Below are 25,238 nucleotides of genomic sequence, written 5' to 3'. Positions count from 1 at the left end.
CTCATGTACTTTTTGGAGCGTCGGGCGTTTTACAGCGCGATCGTACGCGCTGTAAAACGCCCAAGTGTGAACCATTCCCATAGGGAATCATTGGTTTCTCCTTGTTGAGCGTTTTACAGCGCGTAGGAACGCGCTGTAAAACGCTCAGGTGTGAACCCAGCCTTATAGTTATGTTTACTGAGCTGTGTCAGGGCTAATTTTTTGCAGGATGATCTGTAGTTTTTATTGATACCATTTTGGAGTGTGTCTTTTTTTTAAATCACATTTTTTGGTTCGCCATTCGCCTCATGGGATAAATATTTTAACATTTTAATAGTACAGGCATTTTCAGATGCGGTGATGCCCATGATGTTTATATTTTTTTTATTGTATTTATTTTTATTTTGTAGCCCCTCTAGGAGGCTATATTATGCAGTACTTTCTTACAGCTTATACTGTATTTTCATAGAAGTACAGTAAAAGCTCCAATTGGTTCTCTTCAGAAATACTAGAATGAATGACCAACTTCCCCCATCACTGAAAGGGGGTGTCAGTCTTAACCCAGTAGGGCATTTGAAACAGCAGAGACCCCCCTGCTATGGCACCTGCTGCACGCATGAGCCAAGTTTAAAGACCCTCCCTAAGAGTTAATCTAAAAGGAGGCAGCTAACCTTCACCTAGGCCATGTGACCGACGTAGGTGACATCACTTACCTAGGAAGAGGTTCCGCCATTCCCCTGAATGCGGCAACTCATTTTAACAGGTGTGCCAGAAGTCAGACTCCCCGCTGATCAGATCCTGATGACATCCTTATCATAGGTAATAGGCATTAAACACTTGAGCAACTCCTTTAGAAGGAATCTGTCATCTGGTGTACGTTACCCTGTCTAATGATCGAAACCCTGATTCCAGGACTGGGCCGCTTCTCAGTTTGCAGTAGTTTTGATAAAATATATTTATCAAGTGCAGCATGAGGCGAGTGCGTGTATCTGTCAGCAGTTGGCTCCCTCGCCCAGTTTTATTCATAACCGTTATAAATACCTTGAATGTTTGTCATTCAATAAAACGAGATTTTATGAAAAAGACACCATAATGACAAGTAAGCGACACCGCTATAAATGAGGTTCTGTCACTAATTTATGTTGCCCTTGGATATGGCGGCATTAACCTGATGACAGATTCCCTTTGAGGACTTCATCCATCCATTTCTAGTCATGTTTACACCAAAGATGCGCAATTACACAAAGAAAGGAACTAAAAGCCAACTATATATTAGTTTAATTCAAGTAGATATATTGTATTCCATTCTGCATTTCACACCAGTACAGGCCAGAGTCACAGCGTATTAAAGATAATGACCTAGGAGAAAATGTTAGTGTTTCTGGTGGTAAACTGCAAAACCTTATCCATGGTGGTACAATGAGATCTTCCAAGCACTTGTACACCTTGGAGGTATATTTATTGCCCGCACACACTATGGGTGGCACCATTTCAATCTTCCATAGTATTCCTGAAAGTGCAGACCCTAATTCACCAGGAACTGTATAATCAAAGTGCTTCAGTCAAATTCCAACTGGCTGTTCTGCCATTACAAGAATACTGGTCCAGGCTGCAAACCGGTTGCCTCTAAATCCTTTTGAACTGCAAAAATGTTTTGCATGAACATTGGCTAGAAAATGTTAAGATCATAAAATATTTGGAGAGGCAGGTAATGCTATAAGGCACTCAGGAGCTTGTGTTGCCAATCTAAGTGCCCAATTTCACTTCAGCTCCTGATAAAAGAAAGTCCACAGGAGCAAAAAAAAAAATTAATTCCAAAAATATCACAGTTACTGCCAGTACATCTATGAAAGTAGCGTAAATGACTGCTTCGCCTTGTCACCACTATCCGCCGCCTTTAGCCACTTCACTTATTTATTCTTTTTAGAACGTTAAATAGCACTATATCAAACAAGAAAAAAAAAGATGTACAATTGCTGCTGCTTCTCTTCCCCTGAACAAAAAGGAACAGGTGTTCAACGCATTCAATGTTGCTGCGTTTCAGATACCGCAAGTCCATTTTAAACAAAAAAAAAAATAATAATAATACACTTAACTTATGAGGCAGAAAAATGTTCAGTGGCAGAGGAGAGTATGTGCTTTACATACAGATCTTGCAAAAAGCAGCATAAGGTTGAGCATGATGTTAAACGACTGCTTTCTCTGCCTGAAAAAAGCGCAAGTTTAAGAGGAGAAGAAGAAAACTTCTGTAATAAACCAAGAATAACTTGACTTTAGGATGAATGGCTGCTTCACCATCATCTCTCTCCACCACCTGAATCGAGTAGTGGAGATGAAATTCTCCATTTGTCCTAAGGATTCTGGCTCACAGCTGAAATCCCTCCATAGGGGCTTCTGTTTGCTGGAAAATATACTGTTGTTGGGAATCATCCACAGATGGGACAAGTTGAGGGTCCTCCTCCTCGACGCCAAAGTAATGTTCGATCAATTCAAAAGCTTTCTGATAAATTTCCTGATTCTCGTGGCTTTGCAGGAACTCTATTTTATCCAAACCTATAGTGGGAAAGCAAAACACAAATTAAACAGAAAAATAAATCATCTTCACCACTGATCTTTCATGCGGTGTGTAGGAGTGTGTGTATATATATATATATATATATATATATATATATATATATATATATATATATTATTGTACTGAAAGAGCAGTGCATGAACTACATAAAACACAAACCTATTCCATTACAGACATTGATATTAATATATAAAATATTACAAGTTTAAGTGCATTTTAATTATGGCATTATACTTAATTTTTTAATTGGTCTTTATTAAAGAATGTCAACAGTTTTCACTGCCTCTGCAGACTTTCTTCTTCTTCTCAGTGAACACCTCAGAGCTGGTCAACTGCTCTCATCTGTAGCCCTTATCTCTAGTTCCCCGACAGCTCACACTCATCCTAAGAATTCAGCTTAAAGGGCATCTGTCAGCCAATTTGTACCTATAAAACTGGCATATACTGGTAATTCTCACACGAATATACTCAAAGCACAGGGATGGTCTTGAACTATGACTCACTGGGGAGTCCGTGGCTGCCATATATGCGCTTGACCCTAACACAGGTACCCAATTTACCTATTTGAATATTTTTTTATTCCACCCCTGTGGCATCCTCCTGGGTCCTAATTTAGCTAATGTCCATTATACTTATACGGTACATGCCTGCATGTTGAACTGATAAAGCAGCTATAAAAAGTCAGCTATGTAATAGAGGGGGAAAAAAAGCTAAAATTTTCAGTCTCACCATATGCTTCTTCAATCAGTCCACAGTAAGGGTTTATGCCGCCACCACCCCCTTGCTTTGCCTCTTGTTCCCCAAGTCGGAGGATATTTTCTAGTCCATTAAGAGCAACTTGCACTATTTTTGAATCCATGACTGTCAGGAGATCACAAAGTGGTTTGATGCAGCCCAGGTCTACCAGGTATCTAAGATGAATGAACATCCATGTTAACACAAGCTCTGATCATGAATACATTATCAATATGTCTACAGTTACTAGTATTACCTAATCTGCTCTGAGGTACCACCAGATGTGGCATTTGTGATGGCCCAAGCAGCCTCTTTTCGTGTGCGAAATTCAGCTTTTTGTAAAATCTCGATCAGTACTGGAAATATATTGGCATCAGCAACAGCCTAGAAACAAAATAAATCTATATTTATTCTAGATCAGTAGATAAAGTGTTTTAAATGATTTTGCCTTATGTATAGAATAGGGATTAAAGAGAATCGGTCACCAGCAACCTCCCAATAAAACTCTTTGCAAAGACACATAGCTGTGGTTCACATGATTAAAATGCTGTTTTTCTTTTGTTCATTCCAGAGTTAATACTGTTTCTTAATATACAAATTAGACCTTTGGACTAATGAGGGAGCCACCATTGCCCTTTTGCACCCAAGCTCCGCTCCTTTCTGTGGCCAGCTTCTTCCTGGCTGCGTTGCCACTGCCTGGCCCTGTCAATCATAGAAATGAGAGAAGGGCTGACCACGGCAAGGAGTGGAGCTTGGCTGGAACATGAGCAACAGTGATGCCCTCGTTGCACCAAAGGCCTAATCTGCATATTAAGAAAAAAGTATAATAACTCAGTATCGGGTCCTCAGACCAACAAAAGAAAGCTAGCATTTTAATCAGGTCAAGCACAGCTATGTGTCTATGCAAACAGTTTCATAGGGAGGTCACTGGTGAAAGATTTCCTTTAAGTATCCGATTACTGGGGGTCTCACCGCTGGGATCCCCCATTGATCATGATACATGTGGTCCCAAGTGTGTCTCATGAGAATATAGCAATGGTACACATGCAGGACTACCACTCCATTCACTTCTGTTGCACAGCTGCTATACTTGGCAAACCCATAGATTAGGGGTGCACCGAAAATATCGGCCGAAAATGCACCCAATCTGTTTCTGCCGATATTTTTACATATCGGCCGGAAATAGCGGGGAGGGACTGGGAGGAGGAGCTGGGGGCCGGTGCGTTCACTGTGCTCCGGCCCCCAGCTCCAGTAGTTATAAAAAGTGTGCAATTAATACGGATTCTATTCATGAGGCCCCCCTCTGCAGTATTACATTCAATACAGCCACATCCTACTCACAGGGCTGTGCTGGCTGGCCGGGCAGACGAGCGGCAGCGTCACGACTGACGTCACATGCCTGCGCCGCCTCCTTCATTCAGAAAGTAGGCCGGGCACATGACGTCAGTTGTGACGCTGCCGCTCCTCTGCCCGGCCAGCCAGCACAGCCCTGTGAGTAGGATGGGGCTATATTGAATGTAATACTGCAGAGGGGGGCCTCATGAATAGAATCCGTATTAATTGCACACTTTTTATAACTACTGGAGCTGGGGGCCGGAGCACAGTGAACGCACCGGCCCCCAGCTCCTCCTCCCAGTCCCTCCCCGCTATTTTCTATTAATTGTACAATGGGGGGGGGGGTCTGTGGATGGCACGGTTATGGGGTGGGGGTCTGTGGATGGCACTGTTATGGGGTGGGTGGGGGTCTGTGGATGGCACGGTTATGGGGTGGGTGGGGGGTCTGTGGATGGCACTGTTATGAGGTGGGGGGGGGGTCTGTGGATGGCACTGTTATGGGGTGGGTGGGGGTCTGTGGATGGCACTGTTATGGGGTGGGTGGGGGGGTCTGTGGATGGCACTGTTATGAGGTGGGGGGGGGGGGGGGGGTCTGTGGATGGCACTGTTATGGGGTGGGGGGTCTTTTAAAAGTATTTGGGCAAAAAGGCAGTTTCGGTTTCGGTCAAGGGGTATCCTGAATTTTCGGTTTCGGTTTCGGACCAGAATTTTCATTTCGGTGCACCCCTACCATAGATGTGAACAAAGTGTGGAGTCTGTGGAAGATAGGTGACACACAGGGCAAAAAAAAAAACATAACATCTTCATGGATGGACCATCTTATCAGTGAGGTCATCACAAACATGTTAATAAGGCCTTAGTGGAAAAAAAAACATTTAATCATGTTAAATCATGAAAAGTGAACATGCTCTCACAATTTTACAATGTGTTCACATTACCTGTATTTGGGCTCTATTCCCAGCAGTGATATTAGAGATAGTCCAGCAGGCCTCTTTGCGGATAGACTCCTTTGGGCTACTCAAAAGATGTAACAGACAAGGAAGAGCAGAGCAGTTTAAGATAACCTGCAGAAAATAAGGACATTGGTCAAGGTTTACTTGTTCAGACTGAACATTAAAGTCACAAAGTGTGTGTGTGTGTGCGGGGGGGTGACACTTGGCTGCAGGACAAATGACAAACTTGCTCAGAAAACTCTACAGAGAAGTTGTGTTTGGGAGAGGTATTTAAGGTGGTCTGGGCCAGATGGAGAAAAAAGGGAAAGAACAGCAACCACCAGATGTGGAGTAAGGAATAAGCTACTATACAGCTATATTATGGTGCTGTAAGGTAGCATAAACCCGTGCAAGGCTTATCCAGAAGAACTCATGAAAAGGCTGTGGAGGGTGAAATTGACTCTGCACTCCACCCTGGATGGCAAAACCTGACAATAGGGAGTAGCCCATTTTAATATTTTTTTTCTATGTACGCCACTCCTGTAAGCTGTGGAAAAACTTATTACAGTATATGCAATTTTGAAAATTTGGTGCAATTGGCACCTAAGTCGCCATCACTATTTTTCACCTGTGTCTGGATGTCATCTCCTGTCACAATGTTTCCTACAGCTCTCAGGGCAGGTGAAGCCACTTTGTAATCGTTGTGCCTTTAGTAAAGTGGAAAAAAATACAAAGGAAAAATTACCCAGAGACCATAGATATGAAAGTAAAAAACAAAAGGGTGCACGAAATATCATTGGCTGACCAACCATAAACTTAAATTGTTTTCTGGAAACCTATCCATTAGAGACGGGAGTTACTTCAGATTAGAGCAAAAAAAGAGTTTTTGTAAACCTTCCACTATGAGAAGACAACACAAAACTATGGTTCTGATATTTTTCAAAAATGTAAAAAAGGAAGGAAGACCATTTCACTACTATTTAGCTTTCTGTTGTACTGCCGCTTCCGCAATTAGGCCTGTGCTCGCGTGAACGTTTGAGTGGCTGCAGGCTCTTCCGCTGACGTCTTGACCAGATCCGCTCGTGTGTCTTTCTGTTCAGCTGCATAAAAGTACAGTTGAACAGGAAGACAAAGGAGCAGATCTGGTCAATACATCCACAGAAAAGCCCACAGCCAGACACATGAGCACGGCCCAAATTGCAAACTCTATGGCGCAACAGAATTGTAGGTAGAAGTGAAAAGCTCATCCTTCTGAAAGCTAGAATTTAGTCAAAGCCCCAGAGAACGCCTTTAAGGGATTATTCACATTTGCGGTGCTCAGTACTACTCATATGTGTTGGCCAGCTCCATTATAGGAACAGAACAATGAAAGTAACGGTAGTGTGGGATGCATCATATGACACCTGACGGACCCCACTGACTGTAATGGGGTCCATTGGGTATTTGTCAAGGTGTCTGGCATTTAACCAGACAAAATAGTGTAGCATACTGTGATATTTTGCCCAGCATTTTTAACGGAATCTGGGTTGGCAGCTCATAACAGAGCCACCAACGCAGATGTGACTACCGTCTAAATTCTGATAAAAAAAAAAAAAAAAGGAAAATAAGTCATAAAGAATACTAATAAATATTTTATACTATTTCATTGTTGAGGCAACAATTACATTTTAGGTTATATTTTCCAAGTTCTTGCTGGCAACAAGTTATTAATTATTCATACAGCGCAAACATTCCGCAGCGCCATATATCTCAATATAAATTCCTAAATGTCTAAATTAACAAACTGTATGTTTTTAGAGTGTGGAAGGGAACCCGCACAAATATGGTAAGAACATACAAACTTCATGCAGATGTTGCCCTTGGACTTAAAGCTAAGAGTTCAGCCCTGCAATGCAACAGTGCTAACAAGAATGAATAACCTACTTAAGGGAATTGCCATCCCAGCAATCAGCCAACAGTGGGATTTAGTAGTGGAAACATCTGTGATAAGGCGTTACTGAAGATCACCTTTTTCCCCTGCAGTATTTAAAGGGAGTCTGTCACCTCCATATGGCCATATACAGTGCTTACATTGTCCTATAGCACACCTATACAGGATTGTAACGGTACCTTTGTTCTCTTCTTTAGACTTGCACCAGCAGGAAAAACGAAGTTTAATTCATATGCAAATGAGCACTCGCAAGTGCCCAGGGGCAGCGTTCAGTGTGTAGGTGCCCAGGCTGCTCTGCCTTATTTTCATTTTACTCCTCCCCAGTCTCTTCATTTGCCTGCCCTCCAAGTCCGGACCTATCGATGAGGCAAGAGACTTGGAGGACGGGCAAAGGCAGAGACTGGGGAGGAGTAAAGTGAAAAGAAGGCAGAGCAGCCTGGGCTCCTACACACTGAACGCTGCCCCTGGGTCCTGTATAGGTGTGCTACAGAGCCATGTAAGCACTGGATATGGCCATATGGAAGTGACAGATTCCCTTTAAGTACATGGTCACACCATGTCCTCCAAAACATGTATTAATCTTTCCAGAGACCTGTTTTTGGAGACCGCAGATTGCGTATCTGCAAAACATGGACACCGGCCGTGTGCGTTCCGCAACATCCTTCACTATGATAGAAATGCCTTTTCTTGTCCGCAAAATCTTTTTTGCAGGTCCGGAGAACGGACGTGCTGATGTGGACAGCACACTGTGTGCTATCCGCATCTTTTGCAGCCCCTTTGAAATAAATGGGTGCGCATTTAATCCGCAAAATTAAGAATGGGCCTTTAGGGTGGTTTCACGCATGGCACTAAAGCCAGGAGTGGATCAAGCATGATGAAAGACGGTCCCCTCCCCCACGTGTGAAACCACCCTAATTGAACAAGGACCCAGGCAGGCCCCTTCCCTCACTAATAGTGGTAGTCTGTGACTTCTACACAGTACTGTAAAACACACGCGCAATTTTTTATAACTAAAGTTGTACTAAACACAGGTACAACTTCTGAAACTTTCTTGTCAATGGCCAATAAAATGATGTTTCTTTATTGATCGTCTTCCAAAGCAAAGAACCCGTTACCCCAGCATGTACTAACATTAAGAGTTCTACCAGCCTGCGGCAGACCCCTGAATCGATCACTGCTTGGATCTTCTCATTGGGACCATCAGAAAGATAAGAAAGTGCCCAGCACGCATCTGCCAATAAGTCTGAGTCACTGGTGAACAGGAGACGTGAGAGGACAGGAAGACACTGAGACACCTAGAAAGAGCAGGATCAACAAATACATGTAGAGTAATATATAACAAAAAAAAAAAAAAAAAAGGGCCATCAATGTTAAAAATTTAATACATAATAACCTTGTCAAAATCTGGAGGTGGGTTCTTTCCACGACACAGGTTGGACAACGCCCACACAGCATTTCTGGTCATGGTGAGACGGCTTGATTTGGCGAGTAGACTGAAGGAAACAAAATATAATAAATGTAGTAAAATATTACAGATAGATGTAGTTTTACCCAAGTATAGTTACATCTGCAAATTCAAAAATATTAAAACATAGGGCTGTGGCTAACTGCCAGCATGACCAGATACATCCAGAGCTCCTGCTAACGACCCTGAATCTCATGGATCCTGACCATTAACTGCCACCAAAATTCCCTCTTTGGCTAGGAAAAGATTGGGAAAGCCTAGCAAAAAAAGATATGGCCCGCAATAAAGCTTTCTCTTATCGCGTGTAGCAATAGTCAAGATGGTGTCGGCTCTTCTGACTCCCAACTGATCTGCCCTGCAAAGGCAGACGATCAAGCATCTTTTGTATCTGGAGACTCTGATCTTGAACCTGAGCCACCAGAGGTGGGACCCTCACTTATCTGAGATCGGTGGCATATCCTAGTGATATGCCACCAATGTGTGAGATGGACCAACCCCTTTAAGCAGATTATTCAGAATGGGCAGACTATCTCATACTAGGTTTCATTGGTGCTCCACAGATGGGGCTGATTTCTGGCATTTAGTTTGGGATTGCCTGTACATCAGAGCGTTATGAGAAGAGGTAAGCAAGCTTCTGTGAGGGGAAAGCATAAAAGGCGTCCATTTTGTATACATATTCATTTTATATTTATGTATAACGTGCACTTACTTAAGAGGGGGATTTAGCCTTGGAAGGCAGAAGTACAAAGTCCATGGTGGGCCCCTAATCCATCCATGCTGACCAACCATTTTCTTATCTCAAACCAAACATAGTAACTAGAGATGAGCAAATTTCATATTTTGAAATTCGTTCACGCTTCGTTTGGTGGTAAAAGTATTGCGTTATGGATTCCGTTACCACGGACCATAACGCAATTCCATGACGGAATGCCTTTAGAGGCACTGCGTTATTCATTTTGTCATAATAGAAGTCTATGGCCTGCATAACAGATCCGTCCCTTTTTCCGTTATGCAGGGGAGTCCTCTTCTGCATAACGGAAACGGGACGGATCATTTATGCAGCCCATAGACTTCTATTATGACGAAATGAATAACGCAATGCCTCAGTCATAGAATTGGGTTATGGTCCATGGTAACGGAATCCATAACGCAATACTTTTACCACCAAACAAAGCGTGAACGAATTTCATAACATGAAATTCGATCATCTCTAATAGTAACTCAAAGCTTGTCTACACTAGGACATTTTTATTGCGTCTGTCTGTGTATAAATACGTGCACTGCTCCTGCAATAAAGAGGCCATTATGAGAAACATGTTGCCGTGTCTGTGTCTTGACCTCGAGCCGGCTCACTCAACTTCAGAACTATTAGGACACCGCTTTGTATCCTGGGACGCTCCATTATTGCCTTCATCTTTGTATCCTTGACAGTCGTGTGCCATCCAATGATTACATGCAGGTGTATGCCGTTTCGGGGGGGGGGGGTGGGGGGGGGGGGGGTGGCAGTCTGGCGACCAGGAGTTCAGCCAACAGGTATCTAAAATGTATGGCCAGCTTTACACTTGATTGATCTGCATAAGGTACTTACTTAAGTAGGGGAGGAAGGATGTCACAGCTCAACACATAGTCTCGGCACACTGAACTGTCACCAGCAATGTTGCCCAAAGCCCATACGGCCTGTAAGAAGCCACAATAAATTACACTTATTTTCAGAAAGCTGCCCAGTGGCTAGACACAAAAGATAGTGAAGAGAAACATCGAAAACAGACAAAAAAGTTCCCCAAACCTGCTCCTGAACGTCTTCATACTCCGAATTTAGCAACTGTATAAAGATTGGCACTGCTCCTGCTTCTATCACGATCTTCGTTTGTTGGGAAGTGCCTGATGCAATGTTTGTCAAGGCCCATGCTGCTTCAAACTGTCATAAGATGACGATTATTAGCTACGTGCATCTCACAAACAGCTTTCCTCTACTTTTCTCACATGTACACACCTGTAGTGTATAGTTATCGCTCCTTTTGAGGAATTCTACAAACCGCTCTACCACACCGGGAGCATTGATCACTTCATCAATCGGGGGGTTCGGCTCTACAACAAAGTAAAAACGGAAAAGGTATATTTCCAAGATAACCACATAACAGGTCTCATAAGCTCCTGTTCTAGAACCCTATATACACAGGACAGAGGTCTTAACTGATATTTACAGAATGAAACAGAAGCGTCTGACAACAGTATGTTAAAACTCACCTTTAGATAACAGCTTTCGAAATTTCTGTGTTGTCGCCAATTGTAGGTCAGGATCATCAGACAGTAGTAGTCCAACCATTTCTCGAGTAATCACTCCATCCTATGAGTAGATAAAACATCAACTACTGTATAACAATCTAGATACCGTATTTTTCGCCCTATAAGACACACTTTTTGTCACTGCGTCTTATGGGGTGAATACTCATTAGTACCGGAGAAGCAGGAAGCGATGAAGGCTCTGTACTCGCCGCCTCCTGGTCCTCGGCTGATGGTGAGGAGCGGCGGTGTCCGGAGCAGGAGAGGTAATATATATATTTTTTTAATTTGCTCTGAGGCATGGGGGTCTCATCTGGGGTCTGATCAACATTGGGGGTCTGATCAACATTGGGGGTCTGATTGGGTCTGTGAGCCGAGGTCTGATTAATATTGGCGGTCCGATTGGTGGTCTGACCTGAGGTCTAATCAAAGATATTTGTTTCTTATTGTACTCCTCTAAAACCTACGTGCGTCTTATAGGGCAAAAAATACGGTAAGTGCTTTTAAAACTATGGAGGAAATTTATCAAGCTCTGCACTCCAAAATGCTGTCTTTAAAAAGTTTCAAAACTGGGCTTATTTGTGCAAAAGTTTTGTGACATTCTGCATTTTTATTCTACTCTCTAGTTTTGTCAGTAAAGTTGGTGAGAGGTGGTTAGCTATGTGAATTAGCTTCCCTGCAGAATTATCCCAATCTCACTCCAGTAAAGATGTGGCATAAGAAGTAGAGTAACATCTCAGAGCAGAAGTGTTAGCCTTCAAGATGCACTGACTTTATCAATCGTCATAAGAAATTCAATAAATTTGACACAAATTACAGCAACACAGACTTCTGCAAAACTGACTTAAAAAGGACTCCTCATGGTAAATCTCCCCCTACATCTTCTCTGAGACGCGGCAGTGTTTCAGAGTAGAACACAGTTTTTGTAATAAGGGAGTCTGTCGCCGTTTCCTGTTTATGAGTAGGGCAGCACAAAACGGACAACACGTTGCCTTTAACCCGTTCCAGACCGCACCACATAATTATACGGCAGGTTGCAGAGGGCAATTTTGCTAAACTGCCACATACAACTACAGTCCTCCCCTCTTAAACACGGGTGCAGTGGGCAAGTATGGCTGTAACTCACAGTAACTGGGCTGGGTGCAGACCCTGGACACTCGGACTAGTGGCTACCATTAACCCCTTAAAAACTACACGTAAATTAATGGGCTAATGGACTGGTCCCTGTGCTGGCAGCCCATTAATGGTCATGCTGTATTTAATGGCACTGCATGATCCTGCACACAGTGCCATTGGAGGGATGTTGCAGCCCAATAAGGTACTGTGACAGAAAAACAAAGATAATCCGATCCCTGACACAGAAAACCTGTTTTCACATTCTGGTACTTGATAGGAAACACTGGGTTGTCAGTAAAAACGTCAAAAGGATTCCCTGGGCAGAGGGGTTTGAAGGCTTTCTGGAAAGGATATAATCGTTTTTTCTTTGCATGTCTGTCTAAAATGTAAAAAAAAAAAAAAGAAAGAAAAAAAAAGTACCACACATGACTACAAAAAAAAAAAAAAAAAAAGGTGGCACTTCCCCTTTACTTAGAAATGTGTGTACTTGTTTGATTATTATTCATGTACAGAGACTGCACGGAGGGAGGCAGATCCATGTAAAGCTAAAATAAGGTTTGTGGTGCGCAACGTCATATGTTACACAATGCACACATATTTGGCATCACTAGGCACGGGAGAATTAGAGAATGAAGTTTGGGGCTCAATAGGATTTACCAGTACACACCAGTTCATGAAAGGGTTAAAGCAAATTAACTGCATTAGTGAATATCTTTAACAGTAATCATACCCCAGCATTGGTGGAGCTGACAAAAGGGTCCATCAAAGGTCCATCAAACATGGAAGCATCTTCAGAAACTAATTCGACATTGCGACGCTTGAAGAGCTACAAAGAGGGAGAAATACAGTACATTTAGAACAAGATTTAGTTTTATTCAGGTCAGACAATAGCTATTTGGCCAGGTTTGTGAGTATGATTCACTTCCCAATCTATAACTGGACTAGATAAACATCATTTAATTTACATACCTCACGCCGACGACAAGAAACCACCGCTATGGGTTGCCTCCATCTGGAGAGCCACATAGAAGGTGAGGCCTTGCTACACCCAGTGCTCCGGTGACTTCCTTCACTTTCCATTGTGAAGCTTTGCTGTCCGGCTACTCAGCCTAATGGCATATCTCATGTACGATCACTCCATTACAATCTATTGTAGAGCAGGAACTCTGCTCTATAAAAGATGGTAATGATGATATCTATGTGCAATATGCTGTCATGGCTGAACAGCCTGAAAGCAAAGCTCAGCAATGTAAAGTGAAGGAAGTCATCGGAGCACTGGGGGTAGCAAGGCCTCACCTTCTATGCAGCTCTGCAAGTGGAGGCCACCCATCCTAGGACAGGTTGCTGGAGGCCATTTTTCATCATTCCTGGAGAACCCCTTTAACGCATGACATGACATCACTATGGAGGTTAGTCACTGGATGTAGCAGTGCATGTGACCCCCCCCCCCCCCCCGTTTGTGCAGAAAATCCATGAAGTCCATGGAGCAGTGGGCAGAAGGTCCTGCTGGGTTGGGTGGAGGATGGGGGATGTAGTTTAAAAATAAAATCCTTAACACTCCTTTTAAAGGGAACCTGTCATCACCTTTATGCTGCCCATACTAAAGGCAGTATAAAGTAGAGACAGGTGAGTTGATTTCAGCGGTCTGTCATTTATAAGTAAAAAGTAAGTGGTTGCCGAGAACCAACATCACAATCATTGCAGACTGGGCCTGGAGAAGAGTCCCGGCCACCTGAGAAGAGTCCTGGTTATTCAGGAATTCCTGCTCTCCTGCCCACCTGCTGATGACTGACAGTCTTCTACCTAGTTTTCTCCCTTTCTCTAGGAGAGAACTGCCAATCATCAGCAGATGGGTGAGAGGGCAGGAGATTATGTATATCCAGGACTCTTCTCAGGTAGATTTGACTCTTCTCAAGGCCTGGGCTGCAATGATTATGATGCTGGTTCTCGGCAACCTCTTGCTTTTAGCTCATAAGTGACAACGCTGACATCTGCATTTCAATCACTATTTTATACTGCCCTCAGTGAGATTAGCATAAAGTTGATGACAGGTTCCCTTTAAGGATTCTTCCCAGCAGAAATCTGTGTCTGCGGTACATGTTCACACAATTCCTAAGGTGGAAGACTTAAATGATCAGTAAGACTCCTGTTTTATGGCTTGAAAATGTTCATCATAAAGAATCACAGTCGTAATTTTCTTTAAAAGGGTATTCCAGTGGTTAAAGTGGATCTATTAGCTTAATATGCTGCTCTACAGTTAAATACTTCTAGTAGCAGTGTTGAAAGGATAGACTGGACATTCATGAAGAGCGTGTTAACGGCTGCTTCCCGTTCCTCTCAGGCTATCCACAGGATACATGATAAATGCTGGTGGAGGACCAACCTGTGTGACCACTAAAAATCTCTAGAACAGGGCTGTAGTTGTAGAATAGGGTTGTATGGAGAAGTAGTCAAGCACACGTCCTCTCAGCACATTTAACTATGGGAAGTACAGAGGAAATCAAGTTAAGAATTAATGGAAATCTGCCACCCCAATTTCAGACTATTATCTACAGTAGTACTACATGAGTAGTACTGCAGATAAGGAGTCCAGATCACTAGTTTTCATTTTCCTACTGCCCTAGGTTCCCCCGCTTTTAGCTCTCAAAGCAGCTCTGAAATACAGTCAGGACTGCAGTTCTGTTCTAACATAATGGAGAGGACTCATGTGCACATGTATAGCAGTCCTGACCATGTATTTCAACGCACCTCTGAGCGCTGAGCAGTGATCTGGACTCCATATCTGCAGTACTACTAGGGTTGGGCGATCTCAAAAATATTCCCATGATAACGATACTAAGAAATGTATCGCGATAGTGATATATATACCGATACCCATTTAGAAGAAAAAACATTTGGGACCACAAGAAGACATACTGTATGGGGCGGTGGGCCACAAGGAGGTATACTGTATGGGGGCCACAAAGACATTACACTGTATGGGGGATACAAGGAGACGTTACACTGTATGGGGGATACAAGGTGACAGGTCCTGGGCTTGGTGTCACTTCGGTGGGTGGGGTTATGGGGAAATAGGAGCAAGCAGAATGCAGCCGCTGCGGGGACCAACATGTAATGTATGCAGGCAGCAGGACCTGGATCTTTTAGAAGTGGTCGGCACACGTGCGACCGCTCCTATGACATCATTAAATACCGCGGTTATTAGGAAACAGTGATATTGCCATATCGCTGACACCTGTATACCGCTCAACCCTAAGTACTACTCATGTATTACTGTAGATAATGGCCCAAAATTGGGGTGACCGATTCCCTTTAAAGCCAACATTCTGACCTGTTGTTCACGTTTCTGTTTGCGGAGTTGGATTCCTTCTTCTTCACGTCGTCTGCGCATCTCCTCCGGGTTTAATGCTTTGTTCTTGTAGCTCTTCATGCGACTGTTGTCTTTCCCGGGGCTTACTATGGAATCTACAATGGAGAAGCCATGTCCATCAACATTTTATCTTGCATTCTACTACTCTTTTGCTAAAGTTTAGAGGCAAAATTTATTTGATTTAATTCAACCTGCTAATGTCACAGACACCTTTAAAGTTGTTTTCCATATACAAGATCTTCCCATTTAAACTGTGCCAGTTGCCAGCTTTTATTACTTTTCAGAACAGGGGTCATGAGAACCCACTTAACTGCCATGTAAGGGTCTTGGGTAGGTTTCTCTATCCGACAGATATGGAAAATCTTTTTTAAATAAGGATATTTAAAAGGTACTCATTGATGGGTCCCTAAAACGCTAGTTGTAATGAATTCGTTGAATAACGTCAAGTTTTGCATGGCCACACTGTTCTGGATACACCCTAGTCGATCCACGTGGCCTACTCCTAAGAAAGGGGTCTGAGATACAGCTCTAAGGCAATCAGCCAAAAGTAGAGAAACATTAGCTTGCAGTGAAGCTACAAATGCAGGGACTAGGGGACAATATATGCACATGGGTAAAAGATTGGTTACATGACAGAAAACTAAAAATTGTTGTAAGTGGTACATACTCAAAAAACGGGCTAAAGTCAGCAGCGATATACCACAAAGATCTGGGTTAGGCCCAATTCTCTTGATCAGTGGTCTTGTGGCCGGAATTGAGAGTAACGTGTCAGATTTTAGTGATAACACAAAACTGTATAGGACACTTCAAAGAATTGTCAACTATCACAAAGACGTAGGTAATTTTAATGTTGATAAAATGTAGAGTAATGCATCTAGGCCACAGTATTGTATGGCTACACACAAATTAAATGGAAAAAAAAAACTGGGGACAACAGAACAAGAGAAGGACTTGTGTATTCTGATTACAAGTCAGCTAAGCAGAAGTAATCAATGTCAGGCAGCAGCAGCAAAAGCAAATAAGATTCTAGGGTGTATAAAAAAACAACAACCCTGTAACCAATGTAAGGCTACTTTCACACTTGCGCTTGATCGGATCCGTTCTGAACGGATCCGATCATATTAATGCAGACGGAGGCTCCGTTCAGTACGGATCCGTCTGCATTAATAACTTTAAAAAATTTCGCAAGTGCGCAAGTAGCCTGCGCGGATCCGTTCAGACTTTCAATGTAAAGTCAATGGGGGACGGATCCGCTTGAAGATTGAGCCATATGGTGACATCTTCAAGCAGATCCGTTCCCATTGACTTACATTGTAAGTCTGAACGGATCCGCACGCCTCCGCACGGCCAGGCGGAAACCCGAACGCTGCAAGCGCTGATGCAGTCTGAGCGGATCCGCTCCATTCAGACTGCATCAGGGCTGGACGGCTGCGTTCGGGTCCGCTCGTGAGCCCCTTCAAACGGAGCTCACGAGCGGACCGAAGAACGCTAGTGTGAAAGTAGCCTAATATTATGCCTTTATAAACCCTTCATAAGGCCACATCTTGAGTATAGGATTTAGTTTTGGGCTTCACATTCTAACAAAGCTACGGGAGAGCTTGAAAGGTTTATAAGTTATATATGCACCTAATTAATGGTGTAAATTAGCCGTATACTTTGGCAGCGCAGGAGGGACAACCAACAATGGCATAAAATACTGTCTTTGTAAATGTCAGCATTATGACAATAAGGCCCCTTTCACACGAGCGAGTTTTCCACGCGGGTGGGATGCGCGACGTGAACGCATAGCACCCGTACTTAATCCGGACCCATTCATTTCAATGGGTCTGCGTTGCGTGAAAAATGCAGCATGTTCTATATTCTGCGTTTTTCACATAGCCCTGGCCCCATAGAAGTGAATGGGGCTTCAGTGAAAAACGCATTGCATCCGGAAGCAAGTGCGGATGCAATGAGTTTTTTTTTTATTGATGGCTGCTAAGAGATGTTATTTGTAAACCTTAATTTTTTTTATCACATGCGTGAAAAACGCATCAAAAGCATTGCACCTGCGTGGAAAAAAACTGAACTGAACCCAATCGCAGCCAAAAGTGACTGAATTTGCTTGCAAAATGGTGCAAGTTTCACTGAAAGCACCCTGAACGCATACAGAGCTAATCTGACACACTCGTGTGAAAGAGGCCTAAGGCTAGGTCTACCCGACGACATGTCGCACTACACTATGTGTCACACGACATTAATGTCACGTGACAATTTTTATAATGGTAGTCTATGGTGTCGCACTGCGACATGCTGTCAAAGGCTCAAAGAAAAACGATTACCGGTAAGTGTAATCCAATATTTCTCTTTCGCCTATAACAGCACCCCTGGAGAATAGGCAAGAATCCTATCTAGGGCGGGACTACAGCCTGCAGTACCTTACGGCCAAATAAAAGACCCTCATTAGTCTATAATGCCTAAAAAATAAGTATGAGAAGAACTCCAGGTAGCTGCTCTACAAATTTGATCAATTGAAGCTGAAGCTCTGTCTGCCCAAGATGTGGCGCCTGATCTTGTAGAGCAGGCATCCTCAAACTGCGGCCCTCCAGCTGTTGTAAAACTACAACTCCCACAAGGCCCTGCTGTAGGCTGATATCTGTAGGCTGTTCAGGCATGCTGGGAGTTGTAGTTTTCCAACAGCTGGAGGGCCGCAGTTTGAGGATGCCGTTGTAGAGTGAACCCTTAGCTTCCTGAAACGAAAGCAGCAGACGAGAGGAGGCTCTCCAAGGCTGAGTAACTTTCAGATATTGTAAAATACACCTCCTAATGTCTAGGCAATGGAACTCCGATTCCTTCTCATTCTTAGGGGAGGCACAGAAGGAAGGTAGCACTATCTCCTGAGAGTGGTGAAAAAGAGAAGAGACTTGGTAAAAAAGAAGGACCAGGAGAAATCGCTATCCGATCCTCCAAGATAACCAAATAGAGGTGGGGTCAGCAAAGAGTGCACTGATCTCACTAACCCTTCTAGCCGAGGTAATGGCAAGCAAGAAAGCAAGCTTCAGAGAGAGCATCTTAGGGGAGATACTATCAATCAGCTCAAAGGGAACAGAAGAGAGTGCAGAGAGAGGACCAAGTTTAAATCCCAAAGAGGGGTCTTGACCTTAGAGACTGGTGATAACTTGGACACAGCTATAACAAACCTCTTGATCCAGGGATGAACTGCTAGTCTAAACTCAAACAAGGCACTTAATGCAGATATCTGGACTTTTAAAGTACAAGGCCTGAGTTTTTTCTTCCAACCTTCCTTCAAGAATTCTAGCACTAGCGGAATGTCAGGAACCTCTAGCACATCCACTGGTCTATTAGCAAATCTAAAAAAGGCCCTCCAAACTCTAAGATAGATCTCAGAAGTAACCTTCTTCAGATTGGCCAACAGAGTGTTAACTACCTCTTCAGAAAGACCTTATTTTTTTTTTTTAAATCTCCCTCTGAAGAGCCAAGCAATCAGATGTAGATTTTTTACTTCTGGGTGAAGGACTGGACCCTGAGACAGAAGCTCCTGACTGTCCAGCAGCACCCATGGGGTTGCTATTGACATTCTGCGGAGCCAGGAGAACCTCGGTAACATTTTAAGGTGGGGGAAAGGCATAGAGAAGGCCCTGTCTCCAAGATTGAGACAATGCGTCCACCGCTTTCGGATGTTCTCCCGGAGATGGGGAATAGAAAACTTCTACCTTTCTGTTTGATCTGGTGGCAAAAAGATCTATCTCCGGAATGCCCCATAATGCTGTGACCTGGTTGAAAACCCTCTGATCTAGGGACCACTCCCCCTGGCTTAGAAACATAGAATGTGTCAGCAGATAAGAACCATTTGGCCCGTCTAGTCTGCCCAATATACTGAATACTATAAATAGCCCTTGACCCCATCTTATATGAAGGGTGGCCTTATGCCTATCCAATGCATGCTTAAACTCCTTCACTGTATTTGCAGCTACCACTTCTGCAGGAAAGCTATTCCATGCACCCACTACTCTCTCAGTAAAGTAATACTTCCTGATATTACTTTTAAAATTTTGCCCCTCTAATTTAAAACTATGTCCTCTTGTAGCAGTTTTTCTTATTTTAAATATTCTCTCCTCTTTTACCTTGTTGATTCCCTTTATAGATTTAAAAGTTTCTGTCTTTCTTCCAAGCTATACATGTTAAGGTCCTTTCATCTTTCCTGGTAAGTTTTATCCTGCAATCCATGTACCAGTTTAGTAGCTCTTCTCTGAACTCTCTCCAAAGTATCAATATCCTTCTGGAGATATGGTCTCCAGTACTGAGCACAATACTCCAAATGAGGTCTCACTAGTGCTCTGTAGAGCACCTCCCTCTTTGTACTGGTAATGCCTCTCCCTATACACCCAAGCATTCTGCTAGGTGGTGACAAATGAGGAAGTCCGCTTTTACATTGTCCGAGCCCCTGAGATGCACCGCAGAGAGAGATGATAGAGAAGCCTCTGCCAGACTAAATATCTGATGACTGCACATGGGCTCCCCAACCGGTTGGACTCTCATCTGTAATCAAAGGAAGAACCGCTTCTCTGATCCACGGAACCCCTTTTTGAAGGTTCTCTAAATTTATCCACCACCTCGAGGAGCTCAGAGTCCCAGGAGATAGAGATATCTCCAAGTCCAGTGAGAGTATACATCTGTCCCATTCCTGTAGAATCCTTGAATGATACCTGGCCCATTCTACTCCTGGAATTGCAGCCGTCATGAGGTCCAACACAAACATGGGCTCTCTTAGAGTGACAGACGGGTGTGAGTGAATGTGTTGGACCCTGGACTTGATCAGTAAGGCCTTCTGAAGGGGAAACAGACTTTTCTGGGCTCTGGAGTCTAGAATCATCCCTAGGAAGTTGCACCTCTGACTTGGACATAAACTGAACTTTTCTAGATTTATCTGCCATCCTAGCTCTTTTAGAACTTCCTTCAACCAGGCAATCTGTCTCTGAAGGGCCCGATGTGATTGGGACACTAGAAGAAAGTCGTCCAGGTAAGGTATGATGACGACTATCTCTTTCTTCCTCACATGGGCCATCATTTCTGACACAATTTTTGTAAACACACTCGGAGCCTGCGAAAGCCCAAAGGGTAAGGCCTGAAATTGAAGATGAAGTACTTCCTAATCCAATTGGACTTCTACCCTCAGAAACTTCTGATGGCTGGGATGGATAGGGACATGGTAATATGCATCCCTAAGGTCCACAGTGGCCATAAAGCAGTAGCGCTGCGGCCTTCTCACTGTGGGCGGAGTTAAGCTTCATTCAAGTGAACAGAGCTTAGCCCCGCCCACGCTAGTTGATACTAGTCGTGACGTCACTGGGCCAGCAGTAAACAGTGAGAAGGCCGTGGTGCTCCTGGAGCGCCGCTGCCTTCTCGAACAGCTGATCGGCGGGGGTCCCGGGTGTCAGACCCCCGCCGATCAGAAGCTGATGAGATAGATAATCAGTTAAAACAAAGTTCAGAACCCCCTTTAAAGTCAGGCTCTACACGGCAACGTGTATAAAAAAAAAAAAAAGTTGTCTTACAAAAAACAACAACTGTGTAACCTGTCAGCAACTTGCTGTCATACGACTATTTTTGCCGTGATTTGGGTGTAAAAATACAGCCAAACCACAGAACAATCTGTCCAACAGTGTTGGAATTTTTTGTAACTGCTGCTTTGTGGACACAGAACCCACTGCCCAATCTTTTTCCTCCGCCTAACGGAGTTAGCCAGGATTAGAAAAACAAGGCTCCTTTCACCAAAAAAATGGCACACCACCTGTCTATAGGTTACTTGTGGTATGGCAGCATCACCGCACTTAAACCATGCACAGATGTGGTTTTTGGAGGTAAGCAGCCCTGTTTCTCTAATCATGGTCAACACCCTTAGGCTTAATGCACACGACCGTTGTTTTGGTCCACATCCAAGCCGCAGTTTTTGCAGCTCGGATACGGACCCATTCACTTCAACGGTGACGCAAAAGATGTGGACAGCACTCCGTGTGCTGTCCGCATCCGTTGCTCCGTTCCGTAGTCAGCAAAAAAAATATATAACCTGTCCTATTCTTGTCCGTTTTGCAGACAAGAATAGGCAGTTATATCAATGGCTGTCCATGCCGTTCAGCAAACGGACGCCATCCGTGTTTTGTGGATCCGCAGTTTGCGGACTGCAAGACACACAATGGTCGTGTGCATGAGGCCTTAGGCTAGGGCTACACAGCAACATGTCTCACGCGACAAAAAGTGTACAACAACATTCATGCAGCACAACATTTATTGTGATGATAGTCTTTGGTATCGCACTGCGACAGTCGCACAAAAATCCAGCTTGGTGTCGTGACAGTCGCAGCGGGACACCAAAGATATATATGTATTATTACAATAAATGTCTCTCTGTAGTCCTAGCCTTAAAGGGGTTGTCCCACGAAAAGTATCCTACAGTTTTCAAACCAGCACCTGGATGTTAATACTTTTGTAATTGCATGTAATTAAAAATTCTGCAAAGCCACTGAGTTATACAATAAGATATATCTGTATAGCGCCACCTGCTGCTTTTTTTTTTTTTATTCTTATTTCTTTGTCCAGCTGAGATGGCCGCACATGCTCAGTGTCATCCTTCAACTGCCCCCTGAGCTGTGATAGGGGGAGCATGGACACGCCCCTTGAGCCGCAGCAGTAAAGACCCTCCCCTTGAGCTGTCAGCTTGATATAAATCTAGCAGAGCAATGACTGGGGAGATCTCTGGATCCATGTGAGGTACAGGGCTGGTACATTGTCATGTACTATATGATGTCAGATTTTCATTTTTTATATTAGTCATGCAATAACCCTTTTAAGCTGGGGTCTGAGGGGATGCTCAGCAGGCGCAGTACTAAACTGATGATGACCAAGGGGGCATGTAAAGGGATAACCTAATATATTGAGCTCAAAATACAGTATTGTTCTAGCAACAACAGATACTTAAAGGGGTTGTCTTATCACAGACAATGGGGGCATATCTCTAGGATATGCCACCATTGTCTTATAGGTGCGGGTCCCATCACTGAGTCCAGCACCTATATTGGGAACTTACCTAGCGATATGCCCCCATTGTCTGAGATGAGATGAGACAACCCTTTTAAGAACTTTTTGGCCTGAGGGGACACCTGGCTGTAGTTTAGAGCCAACCAGCTATGTCTGTGTCACAATGGAAAACATTTCAGTTTCCCAAAAACTAAGTGGTAGTGATACAAGATGCATCTTTGATAAAGCATCATGTTCTTTTATGGGAGTTGACATTTGCAAGCAAAGTAACATCTGCTGACTGGTCTACAATCTTAGGCTTAGTTCACACAGTCAGTGTTTGGTCAGTGATTTTCATCAGTGATTTTGAGCCAAAACCAGGTGCAGATCTTTCCCTTATACCTTATGTCTGTGTAGACTCAATTTCTGGCTTTGGCTCACAATCACTGACTGTGTAAAAGTGGTCTTGGCAGGATCACCACCCAAAAAAAAAAAAAAAAAAAAAAGTGCAACCCTTAGCTGATCACAACCCTGTCCATGTACGGAATACTCAATGTGCAGCATAACTATGGCAGTATACAGGCGATATCTGTAGCTTGCACGCCATAAGGCAGCATTTGGTGCCAAGCGATCGCCCACTTGCAGACATACATTTCCAAGGAGGAAATCTCCTGGTTACATGTGAGACAACGTTTTGCAAAAGGCTAAGACCACGCGGCCGTTTCGATATTTCGGTCTGCAAACAACTGGATCTGCAAAATATGGACACCTACCATGTGCATTCCCTGTTTTTCTCACTCCCACAAAATGGAACAGAACAGGTTTTATCATTTGTGGAATAAAAAAATAAATCAGCAAAAAACCCACAACGTGTGCACGGCCCCACAGAAATGAATGGGTCAGTGTGCTATCCGCATTATATTGTAGGTGGTGCAGAGAAGAAACAGACGGAGGTGTGAACGAGACCTTAGAGGGGTTATGGAGCCGTTATATAATGTGCCTTGCTACGTCGCCCTAGAAATCCAGGATAGTCTATAAGGGGAAGTCAAGTGTAACAGATAAAGCCCACTGACCTAGTAATAAATCTGTGTATGTTATGTAAAATAAGATCTTAGGGGAGAGTTATCGAACTGGCGTAAAGGAAAACTGGTTTAGCTGCCCATGACAACCAATCAGATTCCACCTTTAAGTTTCCAAAGCAGCTGTGAAAGATGGAATCTGATTGGTTGCTATGGGCAACTAAATCAGTTCTCCTTTATGCCAGTTTCCTATAAGTGGTCGTAATGTGACCCCCAATTCAAATGATGCAGGTTGCTGCATTTCGGTGGGATAAAACTGGCATGGTATGCTTCATGGCAGGGGTGGCATAGTGCCTGCAATAGAACATGTCCTGCCTTGCGGACACTACAGGATGACATGAGCCCACATATACACAGCAGCAGTGACGCTGGCACCACTACCATAGGTACTGATGGCATGAAATGCCCCTAATCATCACAGCACTACCACCCACCCCTAAGGAGACAAGGGTTGTGCACATGGAGGGAACTAACAGAACACTCCCAACTGCCAGTGAAGCTGCCTCCAGCACCAGGGTGGGATGCAGCGCCCCCGGGGCTCCATCCCAGGGACGGGCATGTAGTCAGGGCAGTGCCATGCTAAATACCCTCATTTCACCGTCACATTCCATTCACCCCCTCCTATCTCCTTCCCAAATCTCACCCATGCTGTCCCCGGTCTGTCAGGGCCTCTCCCGGCTTCTCTGGGACAATATGTCTGACTAACGGAAGCCTGTGAATGACAATCTAAGGCGCGGAGCGAATTTGCGTAAGTAAACGTCAGGAAACTCCTTCTACGTGCGTGTCACCACAACTGGTGCGTGCGTTCCACCTTTTTTAAAGGGACAGGCTTCTATTTTGCAAGGTCTTCCGTAAAGATATGTGTTTTAAATCTCGGTTTATGAATAAACAGCTCCTAAACCCAGCCCATCACAGTCAACCCCATAGAGGTTACAATGTGTGCGGTTTGTGCTGTATTTCTTCGGCTGTCTGACAGTGTCTGTAGAGGGCGCTATCGTTCACTTTCTGCATGTGACTGTGTGAATCTTTCCTGACTAAATAAGTGGATGACTAAACTTATTTTCAGGATTCATATCCTGCATCATGCTATCATGTAATGATGACCAGCATTTGTGAAAATATCGTTTATAAGGGCTGATGAGTCATCAGGATTCTCAGGATAGGTCATCAGAATGTGATCAGTGGGTGTCAGACATCAGGGACCCCACTGATCAGCTGTCTAAAGGGGTATTCCCTTCTCAGGCAATGGGGGCATATCGCTAGGATATGCCCCAATTGTCTCATAGGTGCGGGTCCCATCTCTGGGTCTCGCACCTATCTCGTAAACGCAGCCGGCAAAGTGAAGGAGGACGCACCGCGCATGCGCGGCCGCCCACCATTCATTTCTGTGGGGCTGCTGAAAATAGAAGAGATCTGGCTAAGCTATTT

General features: G+C 43.9%; 1 protein-coding gene across 1 annotated transcript; it reads right to left on the bottom strand.

The window, feature by feature from the left end:
- Positions 1 to 1,241: 1,241 nt before the first annotated feature.
- Positions 1,242 to 24,529, bottom strand: KPNA6 (karyopherin subunit alpha 6). The gene is made up of 14 exons (XM_044284579.1): positions 24,454 to 24,529; positions 15,682 to 15,815; positions 13,081 to 13,176; positions 11,199 to 11,298; positions 10,945 to 11,039; positions 10,738 to 10,869; positions 10,540 to 10,628; positions 8,880 to 8,979; positions 8,618 to 8,781; positions 6,185 to 6,263; positions 5,563 to 5,688; positions 3,546 to 3,673; positions 3,284 to 3,465; positions 1,242 to 2,532 (listed from the first exon to the last, which is right to left on the bottom strand). The coding sequence occupies exons 1-14, from the start codon at positions 24,455 to 24,457 to the stop codon at positions 2,345 to 2,347; spliced, it is 1,617 nt and encodes a 538-aa protein (XP_044140514.1). The 5' UTR covers positions 24,458 to 24,529; the 3' UTR covers positions 1,242 to 2,344.
- Between the last annotated feature and the right edge of the window lie 709 nt (positions 24,530 to 25,238).

The sequence above is a fragment of the Bufo gargarizans genome, chromosome 3, assembly GCF_014858855.1.
Source record: "Bufo gargarizans isolate SCDJY-AF-19 chromosome 3, ASM1485885v1, whole genome shotgun sequence".
In the NCBI taxonomy this organism is placed as follows: Eukaryota; Metazoa; Chordata; class Amphibia; order Anura; family Bufonidae; genus Bufo; species Bufo gargarizans.
This window is presented reverse-complemented; position numbering and strand designations above follow the sequence as displayed.